This window comes from Sceloporus undulatus, chromosome 5 (assembly GCF_019175285.1).
Source record: "Sceloporus undulatus isolate JIND9_A2432 ecotype Alabama chromosome 5, SceUnd_v1.1, whole genome shotgun sequence".
NCBI lineage: Eukaryota > Metazoa > Chordata > Lepidosauria > Squamata > Phrynosomatidae > Sceloporus > Sceloporus undulatus.
Window position 1 is genome coordinate 122,423,033 of NC_056526.1, and position 22,370 is coordinate 122,445,402.

Consider the following 22,370-nt stretch of genomic DNA (forward strand, 5'->3'; position numbering starts at 1 on the left):
AATAATAATAATAATAATAATAATAATAATAATAATAATAATAATAATAATAATAATATTATTTATATGCCACCTCTCCCACAGGATCGAGGCAGCTTACAATAACAGATAAAATACAATCTCAAATACAACATATCTTAATTTAGGGTTTGAATACTCTAATTTTAACCCCTTTCATAGATATCCCTAAAAGTCTAATCTAATCTAATCTCACCCGGTTTAATTAAGTTTTATTTGTTTGTTTATTATTTTTCTCCCACCTCTCTACATAATAGTACCAATCTCAGAATTCCTTACAGATTTAGAAGTGCCAACATAGACATAGTGTTCATTCCAGAGAAGAGTGCATCAACATGGTCCTCAAACTGATACTCAACACAGCAGTCTCTAGATTCAGGCCATTCTCTGATTTGTCAGTAAGAGGAAAGCCCACCTAGTTTGAGCCTCTCCCTGGGGAACTCCCACTTGCTGGCATCATAAGGAAGACGTTCACACTGCTCATCCATAGGAACTTCATCTGGATCCATGATGATGGACAGATAGCCAGTTTTTAGTTCTCCGCCATTGGCCTGGAAACAAAGCAGAATCATGGCTAATTAAATAAAATTATCTTTACTGGTTAGGCAACGTGCAGTTGATCACATTTACTGGTTTTAATGAAGTCTGGAACATTCTTATTATTTAGTCCCCAAGAATGCAAGTATGTAGTTCCCTTCACCAGCTGTACTGCAGGGCATGTGCCCACAGATTGTTGGTAATGACTTGCTTTATTAATATCTGAAAAAGGAACATTTTTCTCTTCATCAGATGGCTGGTCAATTAAATAGCAAACTTTTTAATGTCCTCATTTCCCAGCAAGAATGTGATGGTACTAAGAGAGGAAAAATGCAGCTGTTGATTTAAAGACAATGCAAGAAACAACACAAAAGATGGCCCATCACTTTCCATTTGTCATGCAAGACTGATGCTGACAGGGACAGTGAGAAAAATGGTTTCATTACCCGTTTAACGGTCCGCAGAATGATGACAAGGAGTAACCAGAAGAACATGGCAATTACTGCTGTTCCAACCAGAATAATGAGCTCAAGATTCGTTTTCTCATCAGTCCCTGGGAAGAAACAATTGGATGGTTCACTAGTAGGAGATGAGAGCCTATTTTAGGTAGGTCATCAGTTGAACCACTGAAAGGGGTTCCTTGTTCAGGAAAAACAACCTGAGAAGCCTCATACGTAGCAATTCAATTAAGGCAAAAACATGTCAAGGGAAAAGCATTATGCACACCTTTGATACACAGTATAAATCCATCACTATAACACTATTGAGGTAAATAGAGCCAAGATTGTCTATATGACTGGTCAATACATTCTCAGATTGCTCTTCTCTGTTGCAATTCATGAATTAAATCAAGTGACCTTTCAGTGGAGACTGAACAAGCAAGCAAGGTTCAATCAAATTAACTTTAGGTTTAACCACATGCTCAGATCTTTCCACTGAAATCATCAGATCTTAAAACTGCATGAATTTTGCTGGGACAGAGATAAAGCAGGTTCTCTTCATAGCTTAGAACCATAACTACTGGCTCATAGCCCAAGAACACTAGCACCCAATAGAGCTTGACTACATTTTACTGTAAGGAGAGCCATCATGTCCAAACCTGTTCTTGCTATTTGAGGGAGGAGTGAAATAGCTCAAGAGCAGAGAATACCACTTATATGAAGAAGGTCCCAGGTTGAAACATCATTATCTCCAGATTGCACTTGGAAATATTCCTGTCTGAAAGCCTGAGGAACTTCTGGCCATTAGTGCAGAGCAGAGGTGGACAACCTGTGACCTTTCACAAGTTGATCAGCTATAACTCTTATTAGTTTTGTCCAGCATAGCCAAAGGTGAAGGTTTGTAGGAGATGCAGTTTAACACTGTCTGGACAGTGTCAGGTTTCCTATCTCTTGGTGTACACATTACTTATTGAGATGGACGAGTAGCCTGACTTGATACTATACAAAGCAACCTGCTAGGTGGTATAACTCAAGCAAGCACAGATTAAGTATGCATCTACACTTTAGAATTAATACAGTTTGACATCATTTTGACTGCCATGGCTCAATGCTGTGGAATTCTGGGATTTGTGGTTTTGTGAGCTCTTTGGCCTTCTCTGTCTGAAAGCTCTGTTGCGACAACAAACTCCAAATTCCATAGGATGGAGCCATGAAAGTTAAAGTGGTATAAAACTACATTCATTTTGCAGTATGGCAGCAGCCATTACAACTCAGCATTCAGCATCAAAGAACTCATTGTGCACACTTTTCAGGTCTTGTGTCATGTAACCAGGGTCTCACAAGGGGATATTTCAACATTATTCCACACAAGGCATCAACTGTCAAAATTTAAACAATTTATCAAAATTGTGCTTACACTTTTTATTACTTGTAAAAACATGTATTGAGACCCCACCTTCCTCATGGCACAGGACCTTACATTTTCATAGAATCATAGAGTTGGAAGACACTACAAGGGCCATCTAGTACAAGCCTCTGCCATGCAGGAACACACAATCAAAACAACCCCAAGAGATGGCCATCCAGCCTCTGTTTAAAAACCTCCAAAGAAGGAGACTCCACCACACTCCAAGGGAGTTTGTTCCACTGTCAAACAGCTTTTACAGTCGGGAAGGTCCTCCTAATGTTTAGGTGGAATCTCTTTTCCTGTAGCTTGCATCCACTGTTCATGGTCCTATTCTCTGGAGCAGCAGAAAACAAGCTTGCTCCCTCTTCAATATGACATCCTTTCAAATATTTAAACAGGGCTATCATATCACCTCTTAACTCTCTCTTCTCCAAGCTAAACATACCCAGCTCCCTAAGTCGCTTCTCATAGGGCATGGTTTCCAGACCTTTCACCATTTTGGTTGCCCTCCTCTGGACATGCTCCAGCCTGTCAACATCCTTTTTGAATTGTAGTGTCCAGAACTGGACACAGTATTCCAGGTGAGGCCTGACCAAAGCAGAATAGAGTGGCACTTCCCTTGATCTAGATGCCATATTTCTGTTGAGGCAGCTTAGAATCACAAATTGGCCTTTTTAGCTCCTGCCTCACACTGCTGCCTCATGTTCAACTTGTGGTCTACTAGGACTCCTAGGTCCCTTTTACATGTACAGTTATTAAACCAGATGTCCCCCACGCTTTATCTGTGATTTCATTTTTTCGCCCTAAGTGCAGTTTAATTGTTGGTTTACAACAAATTACAACATTTATTTTTTTAAAAAAAATCAAATCATTCTAGGCTATATTTAGACAAATCTTTGTTAGATAACTGAACACACACATTTACATGGAGGACTATTTACAGGCACTTTCCAGCCAACTAAAATATGTTTCATGGCACAGCACTTCAATATCTTGCTGTGGATTTATAATAACAACAGGATATAGCTTTGGCTCACTTGATCATAACAGTTTAAAAATCAGTGATTTAGCATACTGTGCCAAGGTTTTTCTATTTTGTATATACAGAGAAGGGACATCAATACTTAGAACAAAAAATCTGATCATAGTTTTTGACAAGAGGGCGAGATCTTTCAGTTTATTTTAGGGTCTTACATATGCAAATAACTGCTTGTGTAAAGAGAACAAGGAGAAAGCAGGCCAGAATAAATCACCTAGATAACTACTTCCCATAGCAAAATCTAGTGTTGTAAAAGGCAACAAAGTGATAGGATTATTGCTACATGCAACTAGATAAAACCCATTAAATCAATGAGATTTGTGTAAGAATTGATTTAACACTGAGCCACTGATCCAGTATATCTGCTTTAGCAGGGACTAGCAACTGGATTTAAGTGTTAGTGAATGCATTTGTAGTTTCATTGCCTCAGGGGAATGTGTGTGTTATTTCTGGTCTCAGGTGCCAAATAACTGCTTAGTTTGGATGTGGTGGGCCATGACTCTGAAGGAAAGGTCACCATTGTACCTCAGGCAGCAAAGTGTATTTGGCATACCCTGCAAAGAAGTATTCAAAGTAGATCTGACAGCAATGCTCTCTCTGTACTTAGCCTTTCCCCTTCTCTCTTCTCTTTGGACTTGGCACTTTATGGCCTTTGTTTCTTGGCTAACATACAGCTTCTGTCCGCTCTGCTTTTGCAACTTTGGTTTCTGTCTGCCCTGATTCCATTCAACCACTCAGGAATAATTATTTTACAGAGAGCACATAGGGTTGTGTTTTGTTTTGTTTTTGATAGCAGCACTTATATAATGGATATTCAATGTAAACAGAGATTGAATCAAACATAAATGGAGGAAAGTTTTAGCTAACACATAGGAAAACTTTCCCATTGAACATCAGTACAGACCTTCCACTTCAAAAAATGCTGCTGCTTTTGTACAGCCCAGAACATTGCAGGCATGGCAGGTGTAGATCCCTTCATCTTCCTTCCTTACCCTTCGGATGGTGAGATTTCTGTTTCCATCTTTCAAAACAATACCTTATAGAGGACAAAAGCACCACAATTACTCTTCTGCTGCTATTGGTTTTTTTTTGGGGGGGGGATTAGAGATCATTGCTGAACAGGAGACACTGAAGCACAATCATTTTTAATGGGATTTTTAAAAATCTCAATGTGTACAAATATGGAGAAGCGCACTCAAGAAACCCTTATTTCATCTCTTCTGTTCAAATAGTAGAACATGGGAAATAAATTTAATGTAGAGCCAGAATCAAACCCCCAAAGATATTTTCAATGATGAGGCTCAGTTCTGGACAGAACCTGGAAAAGGTACTTGTTTGAAGTAACTTTTCCCACTTCCTGCCTCAACCAGCATATTCACTGGGTGGTTTTCGAGCTCTAGTCCAAAATAGTTGGTCCTGGATCTTACTAGAAAGAGAAATAATATTTGCTGTAATTAATTTTTTGGCTGTAAAATGGAAAAAGTAACACAGTGGCTAGAATCCTGTGTAGTTTTTGCCTAATATTTTCATATCCTGGGATTTTTCAAGAAATTATTCCACTCAGAAATATATATTGGTTCTCTTTGCCACAATTCGGGGGATTTGTACCAAAAACACTGTTTCCAGATAGCCAGATCTCTGTGTATCCAAGATTTTTGTGCAAAAGCCAGCAACCTTGTACCCCCCCCCCCAAAAAAAAAAAAAAGCTCTGTGTGCCTATCTGGAAATGTATGAAACATGATTCTTGTGCCAAACCCATGCATATTTTGGCACAGAATAATATCCTAAAACATTTCAGGATGTGCAAATACCTGATGAGAATGGAACAATGGGAATAACTGCTGAAATTATTAATAGTCAAAAAATTACATCCCTAGGTCATATACTACAATGATAAAGAAGAGAGGTCTGAGGAAGTGACTGTGGGCAGTATATCCAAACAGCTGGCACTGGGAAAAAGTCTTCCAGACCAAAGGACACAACTTACTATAGGCCTGAATTTTGATTATTTCATGTGTAAAATTAACTAGTGGCTGGATGGAATCTGAAGACCATTTCATTTCACTTCATGTAGGATTTTCCATATCTAATGCACCTATAACACTCTTTAAGAACCTCTGTTCTATTAAAACTGTCTTGCCCTGTCACCAATCAGACATCTATAAGAAACCCAAAAGCAGGGCATGTGGGAAGAGCCTTCTCCTGTCATGGGTCTCCAGAAAAAGATAGTCACAGACATAATTGCTCTAATCCTAGAGACAATTAAATAGTGGTTTGAATATTAGACTAGGACTCTCAGAGACCTGGATTTGAATCTTCACTCAGCCAAGTGAAGCCAAGAAAATCCACTTGATGGCCTTAGTCAAGTCACATTTGCCAAGACATGTGCCATAAGTCAGAGCTGAATTGAAGGTACAAAATGATATAAACCAGCAGTCATCAGTAATCCTCCACAGGTATGTCTAACTCCCCTTTAAAAGATCTTTTCATATTACACTACATTTGAATATTCAGGCAGAATGAGGTTGGCCATTGGAGGCACAATTTTCAGGTGTTAACATAATGCATAAACAGGAGACCCAGTGCTACAGGCTCTGTCCTCATAATTAGCAATGCTACCACTATAGGGTTCCCAAAGGAAAGGAAAGGACCTGTTGCCCATACAGCTAGTCTGTTGTAGTTACAGTCCTGCCCATCTCCTCGTGTATTTCCTAAATATGTAGAGGAGCAACAGCTACTTGCAATAAGGGTTGGTTGCTTGCTACAGCAAAGATCAGGAAAGAAGGAAAACATGAAATATTGGAATGTGAAAGGTGCTTCCTGGGAAGAACTAACTTAAGTAGAACCAAAATCAATGAGGAATTTTACATAAGCAACTCAGCAAGTGGAACTGCTAGACAGAATGTTCAGTCTCACCTGAATCTTCAACAAGAGATTCGTTGTTTTTAAACCACTTGATGAGTGGAGAAGGGATTCCATTTGCTACACATGATACTTCTATTGTTTCACCGATATATGTTGTTTGATTCTCAAGGTTCCCCATAATGCTGGGTGCCACTGGTTCTGTTTGTGAGAGATTTAACATTTAAATTTTAATGTCAGATATTTTAAAAATGCAGTTTTGGAATTATAAACCTGAAACTACTGATAAGTCATTATCAGATCCCACTGGTAAACTTTGAACTATGGGTTTAACACAGAGGGCCTATTCTCAGTACCACAAGTAGCAGCCAGTACTGCTGTAGATTCTGTGAAAATTACTGTAACCAATTTTGAAAGTTAAAGAGTCTAAAATATATCACAATACTTATACGATAAATTCCACAATGTAATTATATTGTGAAAGTGCCTCCTTCCATTTTCCTCTTCATTCTCTACTTGTTTTGCCTCTATGGCCCTGACACAGTCTACAAACCAAGTGGACTACAAACTTCCATGGAACTATCCTGAAACTCACATGCAGCCCAAATACAGTGCACTCTTTAACCTATTATCACTAGTATGCAAAAGGATCTTGTAGCACCTATGAGACTAACTGAAAGAAAGAGATTGGTAGCACAAGCTGTCGTAGACTTGAGCCTACTTCCTCAGATATCAATTTCTTTCTTTCAGTTAATCTCAATGATGCTACAAGATCCTTTGCATACTGATTTTCCAAACTAACACAGCTATGTCTTTGAATTCTATTATCTCATAAGAGTGTACAGGTTAGAATGGTAGTGTGCTCTTCCCAAATGTTCCAAGAGTTATTGACTCAAAAAAGATGTATTTAAATTGTATATTTAGAGAGGAAATATCTTATAATATGCATTTAAATATGTATTCAAAAATGTGAATTTTTGTGCAGTTGTTTTTGTTAAATCACCATTATTGTAATGGTGAATAACATGTAACGAACTAAGGAATAAGCACATATGATAGTAACCAGAAGCAGACAGGTCCACCCATTCCTGAAGCCTGCAAATGTTACTTTTTGGATGACAACACCCAGAAACCCCAACCACATTGGCAGTTATTCATGGTTGGTGAGGTAATATGGAACTGTTGTAAAATACAAATATTCAAGCCCTGTCAACTCCTGATCATAGCTTCCCTTCTCATCAAACAGTATGACCTCATGTCAGGAATAAACTCTTCCAGAATATGGCCACATAGCCCCCAAATAACATAAAAAAAATAAGCAGGACCTTACCTTGAATAGTGAGGTGTTTGACAAGGCAGTGTCGCAATTTGGTCTTTTTGTCCTGTGCGACGCATACGTAATCCCCACTATCTTGAAGGGAAATGTTCTGGAGAAGGAGTTCCCTGGTAACATTTTCCCCATTGGCACTTGCAGCCATGGCATTAAGCCTCTGAAGAGTTTCCAGGTTTTTGCAAATGGGCATGGGCAACCTGCCAAGTCTTGTCATCGAGGCACGAGGGCTCAGCTTAAACCAGGTCAAGTTTTCAAAAGTAAGCCTGTCTGCTGTGCACTGCAAGGAGACATTGTGCTTCTCAGTAGGTTGGCTTTGAGGCTGAAGATTAATTTCAAGGCCTCCTACAAGGGGAAAAAATGAAATTATTGGAAGAGAATGAGAGAGAGAGAGAGAGAGAGATCATCCATCATGTCTAGAGATCTTCATGCCCTCAGTGGTTTTCTTTCTGAAACGTTCAGGATAATCCTGAAAATGAATAGGTTTCAGTCCCCAGTATCCTGCTATAGGATCAACTTAGAGCTCAGAAAAATTATTCTTTTAGACTACAGCACCCATAATCATCAGACTGCATGGTCATAACTGGCTGTAGGTGTCTGGAAGTTCTCATCCAAAGAAGTAACTTTTGCATGCTCTGATAACTGTTGTGTGCTTTGTGCGTGCTGGCACAAAGTACCAAAGAATCAAAGAAGGGGGGAAAAGGGAACGTTTTTGAGCTCTTCCTTTTGGACACCCTGGAGGAGATGGGGAGCAAGTGAGCCCAGACCTCATACATGTAATGATAAACCATGGTTTATTGTAATATCCAAATGAGGCTGAAGATTATTCCATTTCAAGAGAAGGAGCAATGGATATCATTATGGCTAGACTTGACTGCAATGCTTCACCCAATCAGTGCTGTTTGATCTGACAGTGCTGAACATCACAGCAAACCATGAATTCTGAGTAAGATCTTCCCACCATGCAGCACCCTTCTACTGAAGGTCAGATCCAGCAGCAGCAATCTGTTTCCTATTGAGGATCATTCTCACTATTCAGGATCATTCTCACTGGGTAGTCTATAACATCTCATGATATAAACAAATTTGGGGGGGGGGGATTGGTACAATTTTTGGACAATTTTTACCCACAAACTTTGTGGAAAGTCCCCCAAGTATACAAAAAATGGGAAAATATCCCATCCACAAGGACATCAGAATCTGATACTATGCATAAATTCCTCCATTTTCCTCTGCATTCCCTCTCAAAATGGTGACAGGAAATGACTGGATGTCATTTTCTGTAGCCATTTTGAGAGGGACTGCAGAGAAATATGGAGGTACTTGGGCTTGCTGAAGTGGAATTGGCCCCTGGCTTTCACGCAGTTCCTTGCGCCTGGTACAGAACAAAAGTGGGCAAATGCAGCCCTCTAGATGTTGCTGAATCGCTACTTTCATCAACTCTTCCCTTCATGGATTGCTACAATTATATTGTTAATTTTTCACGATTAGGTGGTAGAAATTTGTCATTGCTGGAGTTTAACAGAGGTTTTTTTTTAACGGAGGAAGAGGAGGAGGAAAAACCTTAGCTAGCCAGAACAGCCAATGGTGAGGAATATTTGGAGTTGCAGTCCAGCAACATCTGGAAGGCTACCTTGTTCCTACACTGGTACAATAGGGTAAGAACCCTTGTTTAATGAAATTGGTTAAGATGTGATTTGCAAACTGTTATGTAGTACTTACTGGTAACGTGAAAGGAGATCACCCTCTCGCCTTCTCCAGCTTTATTGCTAGCCACACATTTGTACAAAGCAGACACATTTGCTGCTTGAATGATGAGAGTGCTTACGGTCTACAAGAGAATGAAGCAAATAATGTCAGGACACACTGATGCTGCAGGGCCTCTCTGAACCCCACACAATAAGTCAGCTGTAGTTATCCAGGCCATTATAAATTCCAGCACAACACAACCCACCATTGTTTTGGGTATCCTGTTTGCATCTGAAGCTTACATGACCTGCTGCTTACCCGTTCTGGCAAACAAAAGTGAAATTGTTTACCCTCCCTAAACCATCTTGCTACAATTGTCAATAGAGACTGTGGCCAACAGAGATCTTAACATTTTAAGCAAGATCCAAAATAGAACACTTTCTTCCACATTCCATTTGCATCAGGCTGGCCAGCTTGAAGCATGTTTATACAAAAGTGAGTCTCATGGTGTTCAACGTAATTTACATTCTAATAATGCAGTCAGAAATCCAACCTTAAGCTGCAATCCAAATCACAGTTACTAGTGAGCAAATCTTATTGGACATAGTGGGAATTACCTCTGAGTAAGCATGCACAGGATAGCATATCCACATGCCTACAAGGGCCATTTGGGCATGTCTACATGGACGAATGTAGACCTGGCCTCATTCTCCAGAAATGCTTAAACATCATTTGACATTGTCCCACATGCAGTGTAGATATGTACTTAGAAACTATTATTGCAATTTATCCTTTATAAAAATTTGAATTTTTAAAGTGCTTTACAGTCTGAAGTCGAAGGCTTCTACAGCTGGCATCCATACTTTTTTGTGGGTTTTCTGGGCTATGTGGCCGTGTTCTGGAAGAGGAATAAATTATTTCAGAACATGGTCACATAGCCCACAAAAACCCACAAAAAACTATGCTTTACAGTTGTTATTCTCCTGTACCCACATTTTTTGTGTATATTTGATAACATGTTGGGGATTGATAAACAAGGTCTGGATCCAGATTTAAAAGTAAAGGTAGTCTCTTGACATGAATGTCTACTTGTAACCAACTGTAGGGGGCGGTGCTCATGTCCATTTTTAAGCTGAAGAGCCAGCACTGTCCAAGGACTGCTCTAGTGGTCATGTGGCGAACATGACTGCACAAAACACTGTTACCTTCCAACTGAGAAGTGGTACTTGTCTATGTACTTGCATTTGCATGCTTTCGAATTGCTAGGCTGGCAGAAGCTAGGGCTAGTGACAGGAGCTCATTCCATCATGCAGCACTTGGGCTTCAAACTACCAGCCTTCCAATCTTCAGATCATCAGAACTGGCGTCTTAACCACTAGATACATATAATTGAGGGACCTCTCCATCTCCTTCTCTCCACTGCAGCTGCTCCATCCCCCTGAAAATGATACTGTACATAAACAGTCAGGTCTCCCTGCTGAATAGGGGTGAGCTACAGTGCAGAGAACAGAGATTCCCAAATATCAGGAACCGGGCCTATGAGTATTTGCCAAGCATTTCTGTCACAACATTTCAGAACCAATCCATTCCTGATACTCATTTACACTGATGGGAAAATTAATGTCCAAAAACACACTGCAGAAATAATCCAGTTTGAGACCAATTTAACAGCCATGGCTCAGTGCTAGCGAATCCTGAGAATTGTAGTTTATTGTGGCATCAGAGCTCTCTGACAGAGGAGTGTAAATGTCTCACTAAACTACAGTTCTCAGTGCTACAGTTCCTTAGCATTGAGCCTGGGCAGTTAAAGCAATCTGAAACTCGGTTATTTCTGCCTTGGACTTAAATTCATCATGCTACTTGTTGGCTCGCTTGTTAATTATCACACCAGTGCTCTTACATGTTTCATTTGCTTTCAAAACATATTTTAGTTGCACCCTTATTATCAAAATTTTAATTAATTGTTGTTATCAATGTTATAACTAACAAGTTATATCCAAGATTTGAGCAGGATATTACGTTTTCCAGGCTCAGTTCTCTCCATCACTGTACTGTGTGGCTCTCAGTTTCCTGGCTATAATTCTACATGTCTACAAGAGAATGTTACTTTTATATAGGAATCCTGTCCATTTATCTGTGGACACAATTATTTGTAAATGTGTATAGGCTTACACGCCCATGATTCTAATGATCACAAATAAGCCACTAAGTTAGAGTTATTCTGATTCCTTTAAACAGCATTTCAAATATACAGATAAAAGATGACAAGCTCACCTTCCTTTTCCCAGCAATAACAACAGACTGAATTTTCATTATTTCAATTTGATTCCCACCTCTTCTGTCAGTTATATCTTTCCATTTCTTACAGGAATAAGGATTGTTTCCCAATCCAGCCTGGCTGTAAAAGAAAAGATAACCAAAAAGTTATGCTTCAAGGGTAGATTGGTTTGTTTGCATTAGCCAATGACAAGATAAGTATGAGCACAATAGAAACAGGAACACAGGGCAATCATATGCCCCAAAACCTTCATGGACATAGTAATTAGTCTGGGAACATCTGATGCTGAGGAATTATTGAAACTAAACCAGAATCTGGATTAATGCTATTGTAATCCCTATGTAAACTGATGTAAAGGAAAAGAGCTAGGAAGTAACCTATTCTAAGTTCCAATATTACCTGTAAAGAATTAATTTATAAAAGTAATGTATTTATTCCTTTGGATGTTTATACCTTGTTCTCAAATAAAATTTCTCAATGTGAAGTACAGAAACCAAAGCAACATTAAACTATTTTAAATGGTCTATATTTTTAAACAGTTTAAAATGTACTTATTTTAAAAAACTAAGTTTACATTTTTACATTTTAATAGTCTTAAAAACAGGGAAGTCATACACTCCTTGGGCAAGTCATACACTCTCAGCCTCAGATGATGGCAATGGCAAACCCCCTCTGAAGAAACTTTCCAAAAAACCCCCATGATAGGTTTGCCTTAGGGACACCAGAAACAACATGAAGGCATACAACAACATAATGGCAACAAGCAAGGATCTGCCATTCAGAAATAACATTCCAAGCTCTGTAAGGGGCAATGAGTAATATTATCTCTAGCAAACGTAAGGAATTGTCAACCAACTTGGGCAACTGAGAAACAAGAGGCTGCTATCACCTTGGTTGGATGAGCCTAGATACAATATAACTTTAAAAAACAGAACACAGTGAGGACTAAGGAGTCATGGAAAGTTAGTTGTCACTGGGAAAACAGCCTCTTCCTCATATTAGGAAGAAGATTTGACAGAGAGATGGGCTGCTAGCATTCCTTACATCATATAGTATCTTGGAGGAGCGAATGGTTGACTGGAATCCTGACCAGTAGTACAGTACTTGTATTTTGTGGAAGAGGACATCCTGCAACATTTTGTTGCAGGTCCTACTTGTAACGAAGCACTAAATAAGCAATGCCCAACTTTCAGAGACTTTGCTATGACATAAAAATAGATACTCGCAGGCCCTAGAGGTAAATTCCTTCATTATTCTGACTAGGTCAACCCAATCAGGATACTGATGGCACGGGGGATGGGGTTGTCAGCAGCTATTCTAGGAACAAACCTCCATTCATAAAATTGATGATTTGAGTTAATTTGGTTCAAGAGAAAGACGGAGAGGGACATAAAAATCTTTGGATTTGCTAATGGATTTTTCTAGGATATCTTAGGTAGGAAATGACCAGGCAGGCACCAAAAGGATGAAGATAGTGGAAGTCATTTTAAAACAACAGCAGGAAAGCTGGCTCCTTTTTTGTTTCCTTTTAGGAAAAAAAATTCTAAAAGGAAGTCTGGCCTTATGCAAAATTAGGATAAGGGAAGTGGAGAAGCTCACTCTATCATTCCCTAGCATCAGTCAAGGTACTTCCTCCGAGATACACTTTCACATAGATAAGAAACAGTGTCAAATTCAGCAGTGGGTTGACATAATGGAAAGCAAAGCAACAAACAAGCTGCTGCAAGCATAAATAACAACAGCTTTCAAAACTAGCCACTGCCCCGAAGGTATAAATCCTGCCTACACAAGCTTGAATCCTGACTTATTCAGAAGATATCTCACTTCCACAGAGAAATATATTGTTGCTATGTGCCTTCAGGTTGATTCCAATTTAGGGTGTTGGAATCAAGAAGTGGTTTTCCCAGTTCCGTCTTCTGAAATATAGCCTACAGCACCTGGTTGGCTATCTTCTATCCAAGTACTAACCAGGAATGACCCTGCTTAGCTTTTCAAGATCAGAAAGGATGTGGTGTCTTTAGGGAGACCACATCATACAGTTTTGTTGGCAAGATTTATGAGATTCTCATATTCAGAAAAGTTTGGTATTGCCTTGGTCTATGACTAAGAGCAGGGGTAGGCAACCTTTTTGAGCCGGGGGCCGGGTTGCTGTCCCTCAGACAACTGGGGGGGCCGAAGCCAAAAAATAAATAATTAAATAATTTTTAAACAATTAAATAAATAAATAAACTGGGACAAATGTAGGACAACATTTTCAAATGGTGGACACTTTTTTTAAAAAAAAGTGGAGGACACGCAAAATAATTTGCTGATTTTTTTAAAAATGTTAATATAAATGCATGTTTCTGAGGCATCTATAGACAATTTCCCCCCTTGCCCCTGCTCGCGAGAGGCCAAAGGCCCCGGCGGCAATCGGCGGCAGGACCGGGCTGGGGCCGGTCCCAAGGCCTTGCCGAGCCGCATCCGGCCCGCGGGCCGCAGGTTGCCTACCCCTGACTAAGAGAGTATAACTTGACAAAGGTCACCATGGCTGAATGGGGATTCCTGGTTTCTCAAAGTCCTAGTCTAACACTCAAAGACTACATTATGTATGCTGGCTCCCTTTAGTTGCCAGGCTCCATCCTTTGGGATCCTGAGATTTGTAATTTGTTGTGGCATCAGAGTTCTCTGACAGAAAAGGCTAAATATCTCACAAAACCAAAAATCCCAGCATTCCATAGCACTGATCAATGACAGTTAAATTGTAAACCAATCAGTCCAACAATGCATCATCTAAAGGGAAAATTTCCAATTACAAGAATTAGAAAAGATATAGAAAAGAGAGAGATGTGTCTGTATATCTGAAGAAATGGATTAGAACAGATTAAATTAATTGCCTTTAACAGTACCACATAATAAAAATAAATAAATAAAATCTTTATTTATAGCCCGCCTTTCCTTGGTAGATCAAGGCGGGTTACAAAGTACATAAATGTACAATTCCACAATAAACAAATACAACAATAAAACAGCAATAAAAACAAGTTTAAAAATTACAGATTAAAAAACTCACATATCTAGCTTAAAGTGCAAGTGCGATGGAGGGGGAGCAGATATTACATCGATTAGGGGAAAGCTTGTTGAAAAAGGAAGGTTTTTAACCCCTTTCTGAATAGGTCAAGGGAGGCGGCCAAGCAGAGCTCGCCGGGAAGAGAGTTCCAGAGCTGCGGGGCTGAGACGGAGAACACCCTCTGTGCTGTCGCAGAATATTTTGCGTCTGAAACTTTCAACAGTTGCTTCCCGGCTGACCTGAGAGCGCAGGGCGGATTGTATGGGGAGAGGCGGTCCTCCAAGTACCCTGGGCCCAAGCCATTTAGGGCTTTATAGGTAATAACCAACACCTTGTATTGCGCCCGGAAGCGAATAGGCAGCCAATGTAGATCTTTCAGCACAGGTGTTATGTGACTGGCCCTGGAGGATCCAGTGACCAGTCTTGCTGCCATATTCTGAACCAATTGTAGCTTTCGAGTATGGTACAAGGGTTGCCCCATGTAGAGCGCATTGCAGAAATCCAACCGAGAGGACACCAGAGCATGTACCACTGTTTCAAGGTCCCCCCGGCCCAGGTAGGGTCGCAGCTGGCGTATCAGCCAAAGCTGATAACAGGTGCTCCTGACCGTCGCATCCACCTGAGATGTAAGGTGGAGCGACGAGTCCAAGAGCACCCCCAAGCTGCGAACGGAGTCCTTTAAGGGGAGCGTGACCCTGTTCAGGACAGGTGGACAAATATCCATCCCCGGGCCCAGGGAACCTATCACGAGCACTTCCGTTTTCTCTGGATTCAAACTGAGTCTGTTTTCCCTCATCCAGCCCATTACCGACTCCAGACAGGCATTTAGAGGAGAGATGCCATCCTTGGTCACTGCATCAGTCGAGGACACAGAGAAACATATTTGGGTGTCATCAGCGTACTGATAACACCGCGCCCCGTGTCTCCAGATGATCTCTCCCAGTGCTTTCATGTAAATGTTGAATAGCATGGGGGACATGACTGCTTCCTTCTTCTTGTCAATCTGTCTCTATATTCTAAAGGCTGAAAAATTTAGGGATTTCTTTTTGAACCACAGGGTTCTGGGAGGTGTAGTCCAAAAAGCAACATAGCCCTGAGATCAAAGGTTATCTATTTGGTGTTTTGTTTTGTTTTTGGATGAGCATAGTCAGTTATGGCTTGGCATTCAGTGACTAATGGAAGGTGTGAATCCAATTTACATCTATGTTATTAATTTTTTAGTGAGCCTCAATACCCTAAAGACATCAGATCTCATCTGACCCTGGAAACCAATAAGGGTCAGGCCTGGTTAGTACTTGGATGAGAGACCACTAACAAATACCAGGTGCTGTAGGCTATACTTGAAAGGAAGGAACTGGCAAAACTATCTCTGAGTATTCCTTGCCTAAGAGAACCTATGAAATTCATGGGATTCCCATAAACTGACAGATGACTTGAAGGCACACATACACACACAATCGATTTTTGGTCATCAAAGAGCTGGAATTATCTTCCAGTCACATGGAACAACCAAACTCCCTCCGCAACCCCACCTTTTGCCTGTGTATCAGAGGAAGCAGAATCTCCAAAGGCTGTCCAGGATGGACTGCCCAGTTGCAAAAGATACCTCAGTGTTGTGTGCCCAGCTGTGATCTATATGTTTGCCAACACCAGAAACTCATTCTCCACTGGCCAGTAAATGGCCATGCTCTAGGGACTGCAGCAGGTAAATGGTGAGTTTGAGGGAGAATGGAAAGAAACATGATGTAGTTCTGCCTGGTGGGACTTTCTGCTACATCTCCCTAATACAAGATCTAAGCATACTTCAATCAACAGTAATCTGGACATTCTATGCAACTGTAGGGGTTTTGCTACCTAAAATTTTGGGAGGGAGGGGAGATTGCAAGGGGTGTGAGAAAGTGGGAGGCTTTGGCGTGTTTATCAACCATTTTGCTGAAAGCAAATCCCAAGTGCTTTTGCATTCACAGCAGCATGAGAGGAAGTTCTGTCTACTGCCCGGAAGGGGTGGAAATGAATATTTTTATACAGACTTCACTCTTCCTCTAGCATACAGCCAAGTTTATTATCCAGCTTTGTTGCCCCTAAAGGCTATTTTAGTGAACAAAATATGCAAAACACATTTTGAAAAAAAGTCTTTCTTCGGACACAGGGCCATGGGTCATCTTGGAGATGGGAAGGAACAAGAGGTAAAGGTTAAGTGTGCTTTTCATTAAAGGTTCATTCCCACCCACTCCAGCCATAGTCCAATAGCAAGCTGGGATATCTAAGAGAGATTGCAAACATAGCAAAATTTATTTGCCCATTTGGAGTGAGGGCAGGTAGCCTTGTCCTCTCGTTGAATTGTTTTTGTGATGTTGTGTATAGTCAGCCCTAACTGGTTATATGGCATTGTGGTGTCATGCTTTGGCCAATGTGATTGGGTCATGTATTCAGAGTAAAAGCAAGACATTTGCCCTCACTTTGAGTCAATTTTGTGAAATTTTCTCAGTGACATATTTAATGTGATCACTGAGATTGAGTTATGAACAAAGATAATGATTTTTAATGCATCAAAGCAGCTACTGGGGAAGACAAGGAAAATGGTTTGGAAAAGCACCAAAGGAAGGGTACATTAACTTACTTCATTTTCTTGTTTTTCACTGAAATATTACTTCTTGAATATTCAGTGTAGCCTATATTTTATGATTCTACACAAGTACTGGAAACTCATACTCAGTATAGAGCATCCAGAGGATCTCTTTCTACTTCTTTTTAATAAATAATAATAATAATAATAATAATAATAATAATAATAATAATAATAATAATGTTATTTTTATCCCATCTCTCCAATGGATTGAGGCGAGTTACATCAGTAAAAAATTACAATAATAAAAATAATAATAAAATACATACATACAACATCAACCTTATAAATAATATTAAAATCACTAAAACATAATAATTTGCACGAGACATCTTGATCCATATCAGTGGGAGTAAGATGATCAGTCAGGGAAGGCCTGTCGGAAGAGATCCAACTTGGTTTTTATTGGCTGCAGTAAATTTTTCCCAGAGGACTTGAGTGTGCAGAGTGGAGTGTGTGGAAGGAGGTATTCCCACAAGTAAGATGGATCCAAGCCATTTAGGGCTGTAAAGGTTATTACAGTCAGCCCTTCTTATACACAGATTTTTTATACACTGATTCAAATATTCACGGTTTGAAAATGTTAAAAAAAAGTATAAATTTCAAATATCAAACCTTGATTTTCCATTTTTTATACGGGACACCATTTTGTTATGTCATTATATTTAATGGGACTTGAGCATCCACACATTTTGTTATCCACAGGGGATCTTGGAACCAAACCCCAGCATATAACAAGGGTCCACTGTGCCTGGAAACTGATAGGCAGCTAGTGAAGGGATTTTAGGATTGGTGTTATGTGGTCACCTCTAGATTTTCCGGTGACCAATCTGGCTGCCATATTTTGAACTAATTGAACTTTCAGAACTAGGTACAAGGGTAGCCCCACGTAGAGTGCATTACAGAAGTCTAGTTGAGAGGTTACCAGCACATGTACTACCAATTCTAGGTCCCCTGTTTTACTGTGTATAATTATGTAGATAGTTAACCTATAGTCCAATTCAGACATAACAGAAAAGCATGATTTCCTGCTATGTGAAAGAGATAGTGAGATTTAATCTCACTCACTTCTCCCTCTTTTTTTGTGCCAGTGAAGACAATATTGGACGTTGTCACCCCCATTAAAAACAAGCATACAATATAAATGACAGACCCCTGCGATATTTAAAATAGGAGCAGTGTTGCTGGTTTTAAATTGTAATTAATGGGAACAAGCCAGGATCATACCATGGTCCCAGATCCTTGTTGTTAATGTCTAATAATGGGTATAACTCATATTGTACTTACTGAGGGTTGAAAGTACATTCTTCCTCAAACTGCCAATACCACTGAATCTTGGCCACTGCTGGAATAGCATATATTGTACATGTTAGGATTTCAGTAGAGCCATACTTATAAGAATCGACAGGAGCCAAAAGAGCATTCTCTCCAATCTGAGGTGGAACTACAGGAAGGAAAAAGAGATAACAGGAATTACTTTATTAATGGAGCCCTATCATTAAAGTACATTTTGTCCAGACAAAAGGGATTTGCAACAAAATGTGCAGTGTGGTGTCCTCCTTTTCAGAGTTCAGTCAGCCATGCCTTCCTTTGTGATAGCCCATTCCATTCTGCATTCCACTTAGTTTCCTGGAGTGGCAAGTGGTTTGCTCAGGGGTTATTTAGTCGGTTAAAATAATCCCAGTACAATGTGGGCTGAATCTTTGTTGTTCAGATGCATTTTCAATGCATCTGAGTAAGTTTGGAGAAGAGGGGCTGAAAAAAACACACACACTTAACCAGGGCTAATCAACCTCAAGTTTTCCTCTGAGTTTTCCTAAAAGATCATTGCTGGTTGTGTTAATAACTTATGTGAATAGACCCTGGATAAACTGGGATAAACCTCTGTATGCCTTGAACGTGTTTTTACTTTTATTGATTTGATCATTTGTGTGTACATTTACAGCGCTTTAGAAATAAACTATAATAATAATGATGATAATAATAATAGTAATAATAACAGCTGCATCATCAACTTGATTTTTATTTGAGTACTGACACGGGTTGAGCAACAGAACTCACAGATATGCATAGATATGGTTCTGATTTTAAAAAATAGTGAACAACAAAACTGGAATGTATGAATGAGATTATTCTGATATTCGCACTAAAAAAAACCCAATGTCTGAATAACTCTTCAATAGTTCATCAACATTTGATGACCATCAAGCATGCTGAGTCCTCTTTCAGCTGTTTCCCCCACCATAGGTTTTTCCTAAAGATGTTTTGCAATTCTGCATGCTTTGGGACTTTCCCCAGGCGTGTCCTTACTTCCCTTTCATGCAGGGATGGTTCCATTAAAAATGGTCTAGGCCCCACTTCTAAATTTTGGAACTAAGAGGAGATGAGGTTGTTTAGTTTGGAATACATAAAGGTTCAGTTTCCAAGCCTTTTCTATGCAATTGTAGGGTAGCATTTTATTAAAAATCCATAGACCAAGTTACGTTGAAATAGTAATCAATGTACAATGTCCAAAAAAACCCCTATATTGTGGAGAAATTGCTGGAAAAATAACTTTTTTAGACTACAGCTCTCAGAAGCCTCCAGCCAGTGTGGGCAGCTGCTGTGGATATACCAGATTCTGAACTCTACTCAGCTGACATAACTGAACATCAGGGGACAAGTTGCATGACTGAAGAAGTGTAAAAGTGTCGAAAAGTGTTCCTTTTGCCTGGCTGAAAAAAATCTGTTTTGCAAAAAGGACATTTTTTACAACCCTCTCTCATGCTTTTTATGACTGAAAGAGAATGAAAATGCTTCAAAGTCTTGCTGAGACAGAAAAATAAACATGCTTCTCTCCATTTGTCTGTCGGGTTTGTTTTTAATGCGATAAGGCACCGACAGTAGCCACACACTTTAGATCAGAGGGTCTAAATCTGTGGTTCAGAAACCCCAGAAGCAAAAAACACAGAACGTTTTTTTAAAATCCAACTTCCTTCCTGCTACCTTGAAAATTGTGTCAAAGTGCTTTTCTCCAGGCTGGGGATCCATTGGATTCTCAAAGGGGGTTGACATCCCAAAAAGGAAGGAAGATGGGGGGAAGTTACAGACTGTCTGTCTGTCTGTCTGTCTGTCTGTCTGTCTGTCTATCACTAGACATCAAACAATGATTGTCAAGGGAGATAATTCCAATGTTTCTCACCAGTCAGAGACTGGAGAGCACAAGGCTGTATAGAAGATCCTGAAGAAACAAGTGACCCAGGAGAGGAATTCCTGAAGGACACTCCCTACAATAGGCATTTCCAATCTCTCCACCATATAGTTAAGTTAATATCTTTCCTTGCCCATGAAGCTACCCTCCCTGCCCTTCCAAATTATTGAAGGGAGACTGTTGTTCCCCCCCCCCCCCGCCCCAGTGACTATTTTTATAGCAGTAGCAACAGCCAATACTTTCCTCAACAACAAAGTGGATGAGAAAGGGTGAAGCTGGACTTGTAGGGTGAAGCTGGACAGGACAGTGATGGAAGATCAGGAAGGATGGGTGAGGCACATACGGACAACCGGGAAGGGTTCATGGTAGACAGGAGTAAAAGAGCACACTGAGGACAGGAAAAGAGCAGGACATAAAGACAAATACACATGCTGGGTAAACTGAAAACAATAATGTTTTCATAAAACAACTGCTTAACCAGAAGTCATTTTAAAAAATAATAATAATAAACTGAAGAAAAGAATAATAGACTCAAGCAAAGTAAGTACATTGCATGATGGCCCACATTGGGCTTGATAAGCCTACTGTTTTTATTTTATGACTGAGATTATGAAAACAGAGATGTGGTGAAACAAAGAAAAATATCATCATCATCATCATCATCCTCTGTCCTATATCAAAGATCTCAGGGCAGAGTACAAAACAGGTTAAACAGTTTAAAACAAAAGAATAATTAAGCTAAAAACATATGAAACAGCAATAAATTAATAAATTAATAAATTAAAAACAGATTTTAAAATGTAAAAATTTTAAGAACTATATACAACCATATTTAAGAGTTTTATAATGAAAGTATAATAACAACTAATTACTGGGTGGTCTTGGAACTATAACCATAACCAACAAAATATTACGGCAACATTCAATGCTTTGGTTCTGCCACTGAACTATAGTCTCTACTCACACCATGCTAAGCATCAACTTGTGACTCTTAGAGAAGCCTCCTTTACATTACTGATGACACTGTCGAATGTAAATAGAGAATGAAATGTCACTTTTCTGCACAGTTTATCATCTGCAATGGAAGCAAAATTTTACTCTTGTCAAAACCAAAGATTTTGGAAATAAGATTTTACCGTTCACAACCAGATGGAATGTATGCCTTTTCTGCTCTTTGCTTATGGGATTGGTCATCACGACAGTATAATTCCCAGCATCTCTTTCATTTGTTTCAATAATCATCAAGGAGTAACCAAGTTTAATGCTACGACTTGCAACTATGGGTTTTCCATTTTTATACCTGGAAAAAAAAACCCAACAACAGTTGGTGCTTTGTTGAATGATAAGGTATTCATACAACATAGATATAGGGTCACACCTGTATCCAATCACTCTACTGAGAAGCTCAGGACGAAGAAAAAATATGTGATATCCATTATCTACGTAACATTCCTGTAAGGCAGGTTATGTTTGGAAAAATAAACAATGTCCAGATAGTGAAATGCGGATTTTCATCTGTCTTAAGGGGAAAGAGATTGAGAGAGAGACAGACACAAAGAGACAGAGAGAACTTTTAATGAATGAAACAGCACTTCAAACAAATTATTCTAGATCCTTAAAACAAGCTCTTAGTCAGTAAAATCATATGCTTATTATGGTGACCAGCATAATTGAAATATTAAAAACTTGAAACATCTCAGCTTCTCCTTTTATCAAAGCAGCTGAAGAAGACAAATTCCAGATCATTTTGGTTTAAATATTTACACTCTGTCAGTCACTGTAATACTTAGGAAGTAGAAATATAGTCCTGTTATTAAAAGCAACAACAGGACTATATTTAGACTTACTAAATATTACAGTGACTGACAGTGAAAATCCAGTTTTTAATGATGACTTTGTTTTTA

General features: G+C 39.5%; 1 protein-coding gene across 1 annotated transcript in view; it reads right to left on the reverse strand.

Moving 5' to 3' along the window:
• Window positions 1–22,370, reverse strand: part of KDR (kinase insert domain receptor) — a 57,828-nt gene that overhangs the window by 19,285 nt on the left and 16,173 nt on the right. The window contains exons 9-17 of the mRNA XM_042469508.1: window positions 21,603–21,766; window positions 18,564–18,720; window positions 11,598–11,721; window positions 9,357–9,465; window positions 7,635–7,979; window positions 6,359–6,505; window positions 4,347–4,478; window positions 1,002–1,108; window positions 434–569 (exon numbers count right to left, since the gene is read on the reverse strand). Coding sequence (XP_042325442.1) covers window positions 434–569; window positions 1,002–1,108; window positions 4,347–4,478; window positions 6,359–6,505; window positions 7,635–7,979; window positions 9,357–9,465; window positions 11,598–11,721; window positions 18,564–18,720; window positions 21,603–21,766 — 1,421 coding nt within the window. The remainder of the gene's footprint in view (window positions 1–433; window positions 570–1,001; window positions 1,109–4,346; window positions 4,479–6,358; window positions 6,506–7,634; window positions 7,980–9,356; window positions 9,466–11,597; window positions 11,722–18,563; window positions 18,721–21,602; window positions 21,767–22,370) is intronic.